This window comes from Erpetoichthys calabaricus, chromosome 5 (genome assembly GCF_900747795.2).
Source record: "Erpetoichthys calabaricus chromosome 5, fErpCal1.3, whole genome shotgun sequence".
Taxonomy (NCBI): Eukaryota; Metazoa; Chordata; class Cladistia; order Polypteriformes; family Polypteridae; genus Erpetoichthys; species Erpetoichthys calabaricus.
Window position 1 is genome coordinate 240,185,555 of NC_041398.2, and position 13,791 is coordinate 240,199,345.

At 38.7% G+C, this 13,791-nt stretch overlaps 1 protein-coding gene across 2 annotated transcripts in view; it reads left to right on the plus strand.

The window, feature by feature from the left end:
• Positions 1–13,791, plus strand: part of gatb (glutamyl-tRNA(Gln) amidotransferase, subunit B) — a 217,019-nt gene that overhangs the window by 159,691 nt on the left and 43,537 nt on the right. For both annotated transcript variants that reach the window (XM_028802695.2, XM_028802697.2), the window contains exon 11: positions 620–698. In XM_028802695.2, coding sequence (XP_028658528.1) covers positions 620–698 — 79 coding nt within the window. The remainder of the gene's footprint in view (positions 1–619; positions 699–13,791) is intronic.

The window sequence follows — 13,791 nt, forward strand, 5'->3', positions numbered from 1 at the left end:
TCACTACCTTCCTGTAGACCTTCCCTTTCACACTTGCTGACATCTGTCTGTCACAAATCACTCCTGACACTCTTCTCCACCCACTCCATCCTGCCCTCTTCTTCACTTCTCTTACACAATCCCCATTATTCTGTACTGTTGATCCCAAATATTTAAACTCATCCACCTTCACCAACTCTACTCCTTGCATCCTCACCATTCCACTGACCTCCCACTCATTCACACACAGAATTCTGTTCCTTATCTGATGCACCAAATACAGTTTCATTTAAGTTTTGCATTTGTTTGGAAAATAATTTTTGCATGAAAATAATGGTCTAAAATGGTTGAAGTTGTTTTGCTGGATAAAGTGAGCTTAGAAAATGGATATGTGGATGGATGACGGTTGGGAAGTAAGAAATTATTTAATTTTGTTTTGTTTCTAATTTTGGCTCTTCTGGAATTTTTTATCACAATGGAACATGACGACAACGAGGGTACAGCACCTTACTTTTATATTAATAATTCATTCTAGCCAGGAGCCTATACCAAGAAATAATTAGAAATCATTACTTAGTTTGAGAAGCTCTTGGCATTTAGTAGAAAGGAATAATTAGACTTGTGATCTATTCCTTTTCAGTCATATCTCCCCATCATCTTTGGCAGAACTTCTTAACCTTTTGGAAATGGGAGTAATATCATCCTCGGCAGCAAAGCAGGTAAGACAAGGACCTCTTTTTAAAATAAGTCCATGTGTATGACCCACACTTATACTTAATTGTGACATCATTTACAACCTCTCTATTGCTGGATTCTGATCCTTTCTTTTGAGCATTTACTGTCAGATATGTAATTTGCCCAGAATCAGATGAAGAAGATTTTATTATAGCACTCCTTATAAAAAAAACTTAATTCCTCTTCATGAAACTTAATATAATAATTTCATGCCAAGTAAACAACAGAAGATATATGAGTGGAATAAAATATATATGTACACACTACCTTTTAAAGGATATGTTTGTTAATTTTCAGTGAGAGTTATTTTTTCACAATCATGGTATATATGCATTTAAGTCCAGCCCATTCCCCTCCATTTTAGAATCCAATAATGGGCTAGGCATTTTTTAAAATTTATAAAAAAAATGTTTCAGTTTTATAAAATAATTTTATGTATCAAATTAATATACAATAGATTCATAAAGTACTCAGACCCCCCTCACTTTACACTTTTTGCTATGTTGTAGCCTTGTACTTAAATAATTTAAATTCATTTTTTCCCTCATCAAGCAACACTCAGTGCCCCAGAATAACAAAGCAAAAACAGGCTTTTAAAATGTCTGCAGATTTATTAAAAGTACAAAAATTGAAATATCACATTGAAACAAGTATTCTGACCCTTTGTTGTGACATTTGAAATTTGGAATATTTGAAATATTTATTTATTTATATATATATGTATATATATATGTATATGTATATATACATATCTATATATGTATATGTATATATAGATATATATATATATCTTCTCTATATATAATCTTCATTTGGATCTTGATCTTTGTTTGTCCGCGAATGAATTAGAAGAAGAAGCACTAGATGGCAGTAGAGAGACAGCTGAAACATAGGCATTGCATTAAGAATCTCCTCCAGGCTTATACTACTGAAGACTGTAGTACTCCAGTCACACCTCAAAACACAGACATTCAAACTAAACAAATTGTTGTGCTTTAAATTAACTAATCTTTATATATAATCTTCATTTGGATCTTGATCTTTGTTTGTCTGCGAATTCCACGCATGCGTAGACCACCTTCCAGTTTAGTACGTTGTTGTTACTCACGGATGTCAACAATGTGCCGGAATAACGAAAGGGGTGGTGGACAATGTTACGCTGGTTAGCTCCTGAGGCCTGGTTAGTGAATGAGATTGCCGAAGATAAAAGGTACGTGCCTACGTAACATATGAATGAAAGAAAGACAGTGGGTAAAATGAATGACAACGTAACAGCACGTTCCAGAAATTATTATTGTTACGTTGTAGCCGGCGAGTGCTGCGCGTCTCACAGTTGAACCGTGGCTTGCTCACATGTCAGTGAAGTGATCCATATTTATGCTTTAAAGAGCCTGGATACCTATGTGTCCCCCTTTTATAACCATTGCTCCGTGTCTATTGCCTTACTCTTTGATTGCCATAAAGCAACCTGCAAGATTGGAGAAAGGTTGAGAAGAGATCGTGAGAGGAAACGACAGCGTCGTGAAAACGAGACGGACTGTGAACGGAGAGAAGCAGAGATGCTCCTACACCACCACATAATTACTATTCAGACAGTGATTCTGAGTAGGCCGTTCCTATTGAATCAATGTCCAAGGGTTTTGTTTTGTAATTTTGTTTTCCTTATAAAAAATCATAATGCTGTGCGACGAAGGGCCCAGTTCACGACTGGCAGCCGCGTTTAAACAGGGAGCCCTTCACAGACAACTTTAACACGCCCAACGTAGTTGGGCGCACATGGCTAGTATATGTGTATATATATATATATATAGTAATGTTGTTATATCTTTAGATCAATAGGAAATGACAAGCTTAATGGTAAGTTTTTACTTCAAAACTTTTCATATGCGTTTGAGCAGGTTTTGTAAAAAAATAAATGAGTTCCAGTTTGACATCAACTTATAGGCATTTATTATTTCTTTTAAAAATTATTCCATCTAATCATCCTTCAGTATTCTCATTCACTTTTGTTGTTCAGAGTCATGGGAATTTGGTGTATATCCTTGAAAATTGATAATACCATGTAATGAGTCTTGGATGGAGAGCATGTCCATCGCAGGTTACACTTGCACACACACGCGCATACTCACACTGGGCCACTTTACACTCACCAGTTAACCAAACACACATGCCTTTAGGAGAAAAATAAAACTGAAGTAAAATTTTGTTTCCAAATTCACCCAGTGTGTGTGTGTGTGTGTTGGTGGCGTTTTGAGGTTCTGTCCAGGTGTTGTTTCATGCCTTGAACTTTGTGCTGCTGAGATAGGGTGCAGCCCACTGTGACTCTACATTTGATTAAGTAGGTTTGAGGATGTTAGGTTTTGTTTTTAACTCAACAAATACAAATACTAATTCAATTTTTTTCTTTTAAATATCCTAGGTTTGTGTGATTCTTTTAATGCAGGCCAATGATTTCCTAATACTTATAGACACAGTTATTTGAAATTAGAAAGGGCTACATGAAAATTGCTTACTGAGTTGTTTTCTAAACAGCACAAATTAAAGCATAAAGGCAAGAATTTCAGAAAAGCTGTCTTTTCCTGGTCAGCCTTTTATTTTTAAATGTAGCATATATTGTAACAGAGCTGTAAATCATGTACATAATTACTGTGCAGAAAAATAATCCCATGCATCTTTTCCAAAGATGTGATTTCTAATACATTTCTGTCTTTTGGTGAACTCTGAAATTAATCAAAACCTAGGCTATTTCAAGAAAAATCTTACAGAGATTTGAGAGAGGCCAAAATATTATTTCTAACTATAAAGATGTCTAAAGCTGAATTTTATGTTTTAGCAAAACCTTCCTTTGTGTTTTTGTTTTATTTTGTATTTGAAATAGATATTTTACTGATTCAAAGGGAAAACAACAGCATTACAGTAGCCAGTGTAGAAACTAAAATAATAGAAGGTAATGTATAACTTGGAACTGGTTTCATTTTATACAATTAAACTCACCATATACTGTAATCCATTTCCTAGAAAAGTAACATTTTAACTCTTTCAGGGCTGATGTTGACTTTTGTCAAAATTCAAGGGTAGAGGATGGTAACCAGCTGTAAACTGCGACAAAACTCTGCCTTACATTTAAGTTTGACTCTGTTTGCTAGAAGGAAAGTTAAGTAGCTTTGTTGATTTAACCTCGATTCCCTGCGTGTGTAGCGAAGAGCAAACAACCTCTAAAATGGACGTCTTACACATTATCGCTGAATCGGACTCTGACTTGTCGGACTTGGAATTTGATGCAAGTTATCAGGAGATCATCGAAAACGAAACTGAGGTACCAGCATCAGCTGATCAAGTCCCAGGTTGATCATGGTGTTGAACACGTTTGTGTAGCTAATACACCTACAGCAGTGTTCGCCTGGGAGGACCACCACTTATGATGTACAAGAGGTACAAACCATATTGCGTCGCACTGTGACTGCCACCGCCGCCCACCTGTTGTGTGAAGACAGCCAGGCACTGCCGCCAGAGTTGCCAAACATGCGCCAACAGCAGCCACAGCAGGTAGCAACAGACGTTTTATGTTGATTTATGTATGAAACCATTGCTTTGTGTGCTTTTCAGAAAATTGAGTTTTTTGGAAATAATATTCAGCCCTCAAAGAGTTAAAGTCATAGGTGTCCAGCATTTTAGTCAGGTTACTTATTGTGAAAGCAGAAATGTGCAGCTGGTTGTTTTAGAAAGTATGCAGTGTTTTCTTGGCATGTCAGGTTATCTGTGTCAGGACATCTGATTAATAAAATCGTGTAAGTAATAACCCAATTGTGCTTTACTCACTCAGAATATGGAACCAAATTAGAAAGCATTTTAAGATGGAAAATCTTTTATCAGTGGCACCTCTGCAAGAGAACCGCCTTTTTCAACCTTCGCAAGTATATCCAGTTTTTAATACCTGGAAAAGTTTTGGGATTAAAATGCTCAGAGATCTTTATATAGACAACATATTTACATCTTTTGAACAATTACGTTCAAAATTCAACCTCCCAGCTACACATTTCTTTCACTATCTTCAAATTAGAAATTTTGTTAAACAGAAATTGCCGATTTCCCCCACCTCGCACCCTCCACAATGCTGGAAGAAATACTGCCCAATTTCGAGTAATTAAACACCATTTCCATATTATATAAAATCTTATTAGAGTCCCTACCTTTCAAAGATCCAAGAGGACATTGGGAAGAAGATCTCTTAATTAATATATCAGAAAAGGAGTGGAAGGTAGCAAAGCAGAGAATTCACTCGAGTTCCATATGCGCAAAGCATAGAATTATTCAACTAAACATTATATATCGAGCTCATCTGTCTCGCTTAAAACTGTCCAAAATGTTTCCAGGGCAAGATCCAACCTGCAAACGCTGCAACCAAGCTCCTGCCTCACTGGGTCACATGTTCTGGGCCTGCACCAAACTAACATCATTTTGGACCAAAATTTTTAAGTGCCTTTCAGACAGCCTTGGGGTCACAATCCCTCCTAACCCATTAACAGTTGTGTTCGGTGTTCTTCCAGACGGACTTGAAGTGGAGAAGGACAAGCAAACTGTGATTGCATTCACTAGACTTTTGGCATGCAGACTTATTCTGTTAAATTGGAAGAATCCTAATTCTCCTCTGATAAGTCAGTGGGAAACCGATGTTTTATATTATTTGAAATTGGAAAAGATCAAATTCTCAGTTAGAGGAACTGTACAAAATTTTTTCAAAACCTGGCAATATTTAATCAATATTATTTTAGAATAAGAGAAATAACTATTACCGAATTTAATTCCCTTCTCCATCTCTTATTTACATATATATTTATTTCTCCCTTTCTTTTGTTTATTGTTGCCTTATTAAGAAGCCCTAAGCAATTCTCCTTCGGCTAAGCTCTCCTTCTCAGGGGTGGGGTTTGATTTGTCTTCAATTTTGTTGGGTTATAAATTGATCTATTTGTATGGAATGATTACAATAAAAATTAATAAAAATTTTAAAATAAATAAATAAAATCATGTAAAATAGGTATACAGTAATCTCTCCTCCATCGCGGGGGTTGCGTTCCAGAGCCACCCGCGAAATATGGTTATTTTTATATTGTCATGCTTGGGTCACAGATTTGCGCAGAAACACAGGAGGTTGTAGAGAGACAGGAACGTTATTCAAACACTGCAAACAAACATTTGTCTCTTTTTCAAAAGTTTAAACTGTGCTCCATGACAAGACAGAGATGACAGTTCCGTCTCACAATTAAAAGAATGCAAACATATCTTCCTCTTCAAAGGAGTGCGTGTCAGGAGCAGTGACTGTCACAGAGATAGAGAGAAAAGCAAACAAATCAATAGGGCTGTTTGGCTTTTATGTATGTGAAGCACCGCGGCACAAAGCTGTTGAAGGCGGCAGCTCACACCCCCTCCGTCAGGAGCAGAGAAAGAGAGAGAGATAGACAGAGACAGAGTTTGTTTTTCAATCAAAAATCAATACGTGCCCTTCGAGCTTTTAAGTATGCGAAGCACCGTGCGGGAAGCATATCGCTTGACAAAGCAGCTGCACAGAAGAGAGCAATGTGAAGGTAATCTTTCAGCATTTTTAGACGAGCATCCGTATCGTCTAGGTGTGCGAACAGCCCCCCTGCTCAATCCCCCTACGTCAGGATCAGAGAAAGTCAGCGCAAGAGTGAGAGAAAAGTAAGCTGGGTAGCTTCTCAGCCATCTGCCAATAGCGTCCCTTGTATGAAATCAACTGGGCAAACCAACTGAGGAAGCATGTACCAGAAATTAAAAGACCCATTGTCCGCAGAAATCCGCGAACCAGCAAAAAATCTGCGATATATATTTAAATATGCTTACATATAAAATCTGCGATGGAGTTAAGCTGCGAAAGGCGAAGCGCGATATAGCGAGGGATTACTGTAAATCCTTGTAAAGTATTATACAGTAATTCCTCCTCCATCGCGGGGGTTGCGTTCCAGAACCCCCCGCGAAAGGTGAAAATCCGCGAAGTAGAAACCATATGTTTATATGGTTATTTTTATATTGTCATGCTTGGGTCACAGATTTGCGCAGAAACACAGGAGGTTGTAGAGAGACAGGAACTTTATTCAAACACTGCAAACAAACATTTGTCTCTTTTTCAAAAGTTTAAACTGTGCTCCATGACAAGACAGAGATGACAGTTCCGTCTCACAATTAAAAGAATGCAAACATATCGTCCTCTTCAAAGGAGTGTGCGTCAGGAGCAGAGAATGTCAGAGAGAGAGAGAGAAAAAAGCAAACAATCAAAAATCAATAGGGCTGTTTGGCTTTTAAGTATGTGAAGCACCGCCGCACAAAGCAGCTACAAAGAAAGGAGCAATGTGAAGGTAGTCTTTCAGCATTTTTTAGAGGAGCGTCCGTATCGTCTAGGCCAGTGTGCGAACAGCCCCCCTGCTCAAACCCCCTCCATCAGGAGCAGAGAATGTCAGAGAGAGAGAGAGACAGAGAAAAACAAACAATTAAAAATCAATACGTGCCGTTCGAGCTTTTAAGTATGTGAAGCACCGTGCGGGAAGCATGTCGCTTGACAAAGCAGCTGCACAGAAGGGAGCAACGTGAAGGTAATCTTTCAGCATTTTTAGACGAGTGTCTTTATCGTCTAGGGGTGCGAACAGCCCCCCTGCTCACACCCCCTCCGTCAGGAGCAGAGAATGTCAGACAGAGAGAGAGAGAGAAAAGCAAACAATCAAAAATCAATAGGTGCTGTTTGATCTTTTAAGTATGCGAAGCACCATGCAGGAAGCATATCGCTTGGCAAAGCAGCCACATGTAAGCCCAGCAAGGAAGGGAGCAATGTGAAGGTAATCTTTCAGTGTTTTTTTGAGGAGCGGCCGTATCCTCTAGGGGTGCGAACAGCCCCCGTGCTCACAATATATTTAAGGAGTTTTATTTAATACGTAATACGCGCTCTGGTTGGGTAGCTTCTCAGCCATCTGCCAATAGCGTCCCTTGTATGAAATCAACTGGGCAAACCAACTGGGGAAGCATGTACCAGAAATTAAAAGACCCATTGTCCGCAGAAATCCGCGAACCAGCAAAAAATCTGCGATATATATTTAAATATGCTTACATATAAAATCCGCGATAGAGTGAAGCCGCGAAAGTCGAAGCGCGATATAGCGAGGGATTACTGTATTATGAATATAATATAAAGTCTGTCTATAGGTTCCAAATTAAATATCTTTCAGTTTTTCTACAGCCAAGTGCTGAAGTCTCACCAGAGCATTTCATTTGTTTATTATTCTGTACGCTAGTGAACCGAGTCTATCCACTGTGCCAGCATCCTGCCTTAACATTTGTGTATTTAAATATGCTATAATTTGTTAAATATTGATACAGAGTATTAGTTGATATGTTAAATTGAAGTAATGATGCCAGTTAAAGGAATAGGAATGATGTGATTTATGCTAATTTATCAACACCAGTTTGGCCTTGTACCAGTGTCAGCATGCATGTGCCTTGCAGCATACTGGAGCTCAGCTTAATGTTGGTTCCTGCCTTGTGTGAAATGCTGGGGTGGCTGAGGTTGATTCCATGCCACCTGCAAATAAAAGTTAAAAAAAAAAAAAGGAAAAGAAAAGAAAAGAAACATACTGTAACTGAATGATAGAACACTAACGTTTCATTGTTTTTGGTTGTTTTTTTTTTACTTGAGAAAACAAGCACTGTTAAACAAACCCTTTTGCCATCCTATTTCCCATACATTCTATGGATTTCCTTATGGATTTACTTTTCTAATTTGGTATTACTGTTCGTAAGGATTATAGTATTTTTGTCATTTTCTTAAATTAGTATTATGACCTGTGTATGGACATTTTTTTTAAAGCAAAGTTGTCATTTTTTAAGCCATAAGTTAAATGTTACTGATGATTTTAAACAAATGGAGATTAAGCAGTGACATAATTGAGGCTTTTCAAATTATAAAAGGGATTAGTACCGGCTGTTACTTGAAAATTAGTTCAACAAGAACACAGGGGCATATTTGGAAAGGGTAAATTTCATACAAATGTTAGGAAGTTTTTCTTCACACAGAGAGCCATAGTGCCAGAGTGGAGGCAGAACTTCTGTATTTTTCCCAGTTGATTCTGGGGTTTGTCAGGAGTGTGTTTTTGCTCCTACTCTGTTCAATGCTTGCATGGATTGGGTATTGGGCAAAGTTGTGAGCCAACTATACTTCCTTAGAAGGCTGGCGTCCTTCAACATCTGCAATAAGATGCTGCAGATGTTCTATCAGACGGTTGTGGCGAGCGCCCTCTTCTACGCAGTGGTGTGCTGGGGAGGCAGCATTAAGAGGAAAGACGCCTCACGCCTGGACAAACTGGTGAGGAAGGCAGGCTCTATTGTTGGCATGGAGCTGGACAGTTTAACATCTGTGGCAGAGCGAAGGGCACTCAACAGGCTCCTATCAATTATGGAGAATCCACTGCATCCACTAAATAGTGTCATCTCCAGACAGAAGAGCAGCTTCAGCGACAGACTGCTGTCACCGTCCTGCTCCACTGACAGACTGAGGAGATCGTTCCTCCCCCAAACTATGCGACTCTTCAATTCCACCGGGGGGGTAAACGTTAACATTTAACATTATACAAAGTTATTGTCTGTTTTTCACCTGCAGTATTATCATTCTTTAATTTAATATTATTTATTGTATCAGTATGCTGCTGCTGGAGAATGTGAATTTCCCATTGGGATTAATAAAGTATCTATCTATCTATCTATCTATCTATCTATCTATCTATCTATCTATCTATCTATCTATCTATCTATCTATCTATCTATCTATCTATCTATCTATCTATCTATCTATCTATCTATCTATCTGTCTGTCCATTATATTGTGCCTTTTCTATCTATCTATCTATCTATCTATCTATCTATCTATCTATCTATCTATCTATCTATCTATCTATCTATCTATCTATCTATCTATCTATCTATCTATCTATCTATCTATCTATCTATCTATCTATCTATCTATCTATCTATCTATCTATCTATCTATCTATCTATCTATCTATCTATCTGTTGGTGAAGAAAGATTCCTGGATCTTGACTTTGCTGACGATGCTGTGATCTTCGTGGAGTCAATGGAGGCTCTGATGGGGGCTTTCGAGAGACTGAGTGAGGAGTCTTGAGCGTCTGGGTTTGTGAGGGTCCTGGATAAAAACCAAGATCCAGGCCTTTAATGACCTCTTGGGCACGGCCATCAGCAGTGTGTCTGTCTGTGGAGAGAGTGTCACCCTTGTCGATAGGTTTACTTACCTTAGCAGTGACATTCATGTCTCTGGTGACTCTTCCTATGAAGTCAGTAGATGGATTGGAAGGGCATGGGGGGGTCATGAGGTCGCTGGAAAGGGGTGTGTCGCACTACAGATATCTTTGAAAAAAGATGAAGGTCCAACTCTTTAGAGTCCTGGTGCTTCCTGTCTTGCTATATGGTTGCGAGACATGGATGCTATCCAGTGACCTGAGACGAAGACTGGATTCCTTTGGTACTGTGTCTCTCCGGAAAATCCTTGGGTACCGTTGGTTTGACTTTGTGTCGAATGAGCGGTTGCTCATGGAGTCCCGAATGAGGCACCTTACCTGCATTGTATGGGAGCGTCAGTTACAGCACTACGACCATGTGGCGTGTTTCCCTGAGGGTGATCCAGCTTGTAAGATCCTCATTGTTGGGGACCCGAGTGGCTGGACCAGGCCAAGGGGTTGCCCATGTAACACCTGGCTGCGGCAGATAAAGGGTCATTTCCGGGGGGTGGGACTGAACCGCCTGGTGGTTTGCCAACTGGGATCCTGATTTGTTTCGTCGTGTAGTGGGTGTGGCAACACACTGTACCAGTGCATGCTCCCCAACTTAACTTGACTTGACAGAGCCATAGACACATGGAATAAATTACTAAGTACTTGTAGTGTGGTAGACAGTAGAATTTTAGGCACTCGACTCGATATTATTTTGGAGAAATTAGGTGGATGTTTATTGGTGAGTGTTATTCAGGTTCAATTGTCTATTCTCATCAAAGTTTTTATTATATTCTAATGTTATGTCAAATGTTGTAAAAATCTTCTAAATTTTAGATTGTGAAACAGTAGTTTTTTGCCATAATTATTCATAAGACTTTGTCCATTGCAGTTCCCTGTTTTTTAAAATCATATCAAATCTGACCTTATTTTCCGATGCTCAGCAAGTCTTGAGCAAACAGACTGACAACAGCAAGTGTTCCAGTTAGGGTGTTTAGGGATGAGAATTTCTTGTTTCTATCCAAGTCAAAAAAACAACTGCATAGCAAAATGGAAATGTTTGTAAAGAATGTACTGAGTCACAGTAGTTCTTCCAGGTCTTTTTTCTTGGCTATTGAGAAAATAGATTTGCATGTCATTTTGGACTCTTTGTGTGTTTATTTATTTATATATAATATGTATAGCCCTGTATTAAATAATGGAATTGAAGGCTAAACTGTCGAAATGTTTTGTCTTTTACTTTTTTTTCCTTTATGGCATAGAAATAACCTTTAACTTTTTCCTATACCTTTTTTTCTTTCAAAATTTGATCTTTATTTTAAAAGTATTTTAAGAAAAAGGTGATGAAATTGTTAAAAAATTAAAATTTACAATTATAATAATTTATGTAGCGAAGCATGGCCAGATATTCCATTTTCGTTTGTCAATGAAACATATCTACCCTTTGCTATAATAGCTTCTATTGCCCCCAAAAGTTGGCATGTCCCCAAGTGTCTAACAATCTCTGACATTGACGGACAGAAGGTTTTCCAACTCTTCCATGCTAAATTCTTTCAGCTTATATTCGAGGGGTGGTCTTGTGTACAAAGTCTGTTTCAAATCCCCCCACATCTTTTTGATGAACTTTAACTTGACCATTCCAGTACCTTCCCTTTCTTTCTTTTTAGCCATTCCTTGCTGGATTTACTGGTATGTTTAGGGTCATCATCTTGTTGTAAGGCCCACATTTGGTTCAGTTTTAATCTTCTGACAGATGGCCTTGCATGATCCTCAAGCACCCTATGATACAATTAAAAGTTCCTTGTATATTTTCTGATGATGAGCTGCCCAGGCCCTGATGCAGCAAAGCAGCCCCCAAACCATAATATCACCACCACCATGCTTAACAGTTGCTATCAGGTTCTTTCTGGTCCATTGTCATCTTTGTTTTTTGCCATATGTGTTTTCTGGTACTCTAGCCAAAATAACTGTCTTTGCCTTGTCTATTGCTCCAGAAGTCCTGGTCTTTGCCTAAGTGTTCTTGGGCAAACTTTAGTCTTGCTCTGATGTTCTTCCTGTCACACCTCCCCATGTAGATTTAATTTGTGCAGCTCTTTCTAGTGGTAGACTCAGGCACTTTGACATCTACAGTGGCAGGAGCTACATGGAGGTCTGGTGATGAAATTCTGGACTACTTAGAGACCTCTTTCAGCATCTTGCATTCTTCTCTCAGGCTGAACTTGCTGGGGTAGCCTGGCCTGGACAAGCTGGCAGTTTTTTGAAATCTTCTCCACTTGTAGAAGATCTTCCAGACGATGGAATGGTTGATCTAATTGTTTAGAGATCTTTTTTTAAATTCCTTCCCAGACTCATAGGTGTGTATAAGCTTTCCGAAAGCCTCAGAGAACTCTTTCAATCTTGGCATGGCAATAACACACACGTCAATAATAAAGTGCGAACTAAAAAAGGACAGGCAAGATCTTCTCTAATGATGCTCTGGTCATCTGTTCCTGATTCTAATTTGAGGTATTTGAGTCAGCAATAAATGGAGTGGCCTGCTTACTTTTTCCACATGCGGAATTTAGAATTTTGTCTTTTTTTAAATTATACAATGGACTGCAAAATGTAAATGTGGCATGATATTTATTTTTCGTATCACCTTTATTTATAGATTAGCACAGTGAAATGCCCGTTTAGTAAAATGGGCACAGTATCACAATGGTAAATTCGTCTGTTTTAATTGCATCATCCATTTAGGAACCTATACTCACCTGATATGCTAACCTTTTATGTTCATCTTTCTTTGTGCATCTTGTTGTCTTTGTTCATTGGGCATTCTTGCCCTTAATAATAAATTTATTGCCTTTTTATTCATTTATTTAGTATTTTTTTCCCACTTTGCAAATGCATTCCCACTTGGTCTTTCCCCAGTTTCATTCATCCGTCCACTATTGTCTAACCCAGTTATTTAGTTTAAAGCCATGAGGAGCTCTTGCCCACCTCAGTAGCCTAAGTTAGAGGGTGAAATTCAATTCTGGACAGGGCGACAGTTCATTGCATTTCACGCTAACACTGGGCCCAGTTGTATATATTTCTTTTTTTTTTTATTGATTGTATTAATTTCACAACATCCATACAAATAAATCAATTTCTACACACATAAGATCGAAAATAAATCAACCCCCGCCCCTGAGAAAGAGAGCTAAGCCAGCAGAGTAAAACTTAAAGCTAGTAAAAATAAGTAAGTAGATGAATTAATAAGTGAATAATGATAAATGGAGAAGAAAAAAACAAAAAGGAAAAAAGGGGAGAGAATCTGCTTCCTCAGTGCTCTAAACGCTTATTCTAAAATGTTATTGATTAGATCCTGCCAGGTTTTGAAAAAGTTCTGCACAGATCCTCTAAGTGAGAATTAGATTTTTTCCAATTTCAAATTGTTGTAAATAAGAGACAAGACAAGCATAAAGGGTTGGGGTTTCCGGCCCCGTATACTGTCAAAACGGTAACTGAAAAGAATTATACGCTCAGACATGCGTCCAACAAAGAACGTCATCCCTTCGCAGAGGGGAACATAAATAAGGTGGGACCGGAAGCTGGTGACTGGAATGCTGGGAGGAACCGAGGTGTTTTATGGGTAGATGATGTCATCGGGAACAAGCCAGAGGAAGGGATGGAATGCGGAAGTGGCTACAGGTGGAGTAATGGCGTCCTGAGAACGCTTACGGCGGCGTTGCGTCTGGCCTTCTGCGGGAACAAGAGAAAGAAAGGTTAGTGCCCCGTCTCCATCCCCCGGCAGACTGTTGTACGTTGCTCATC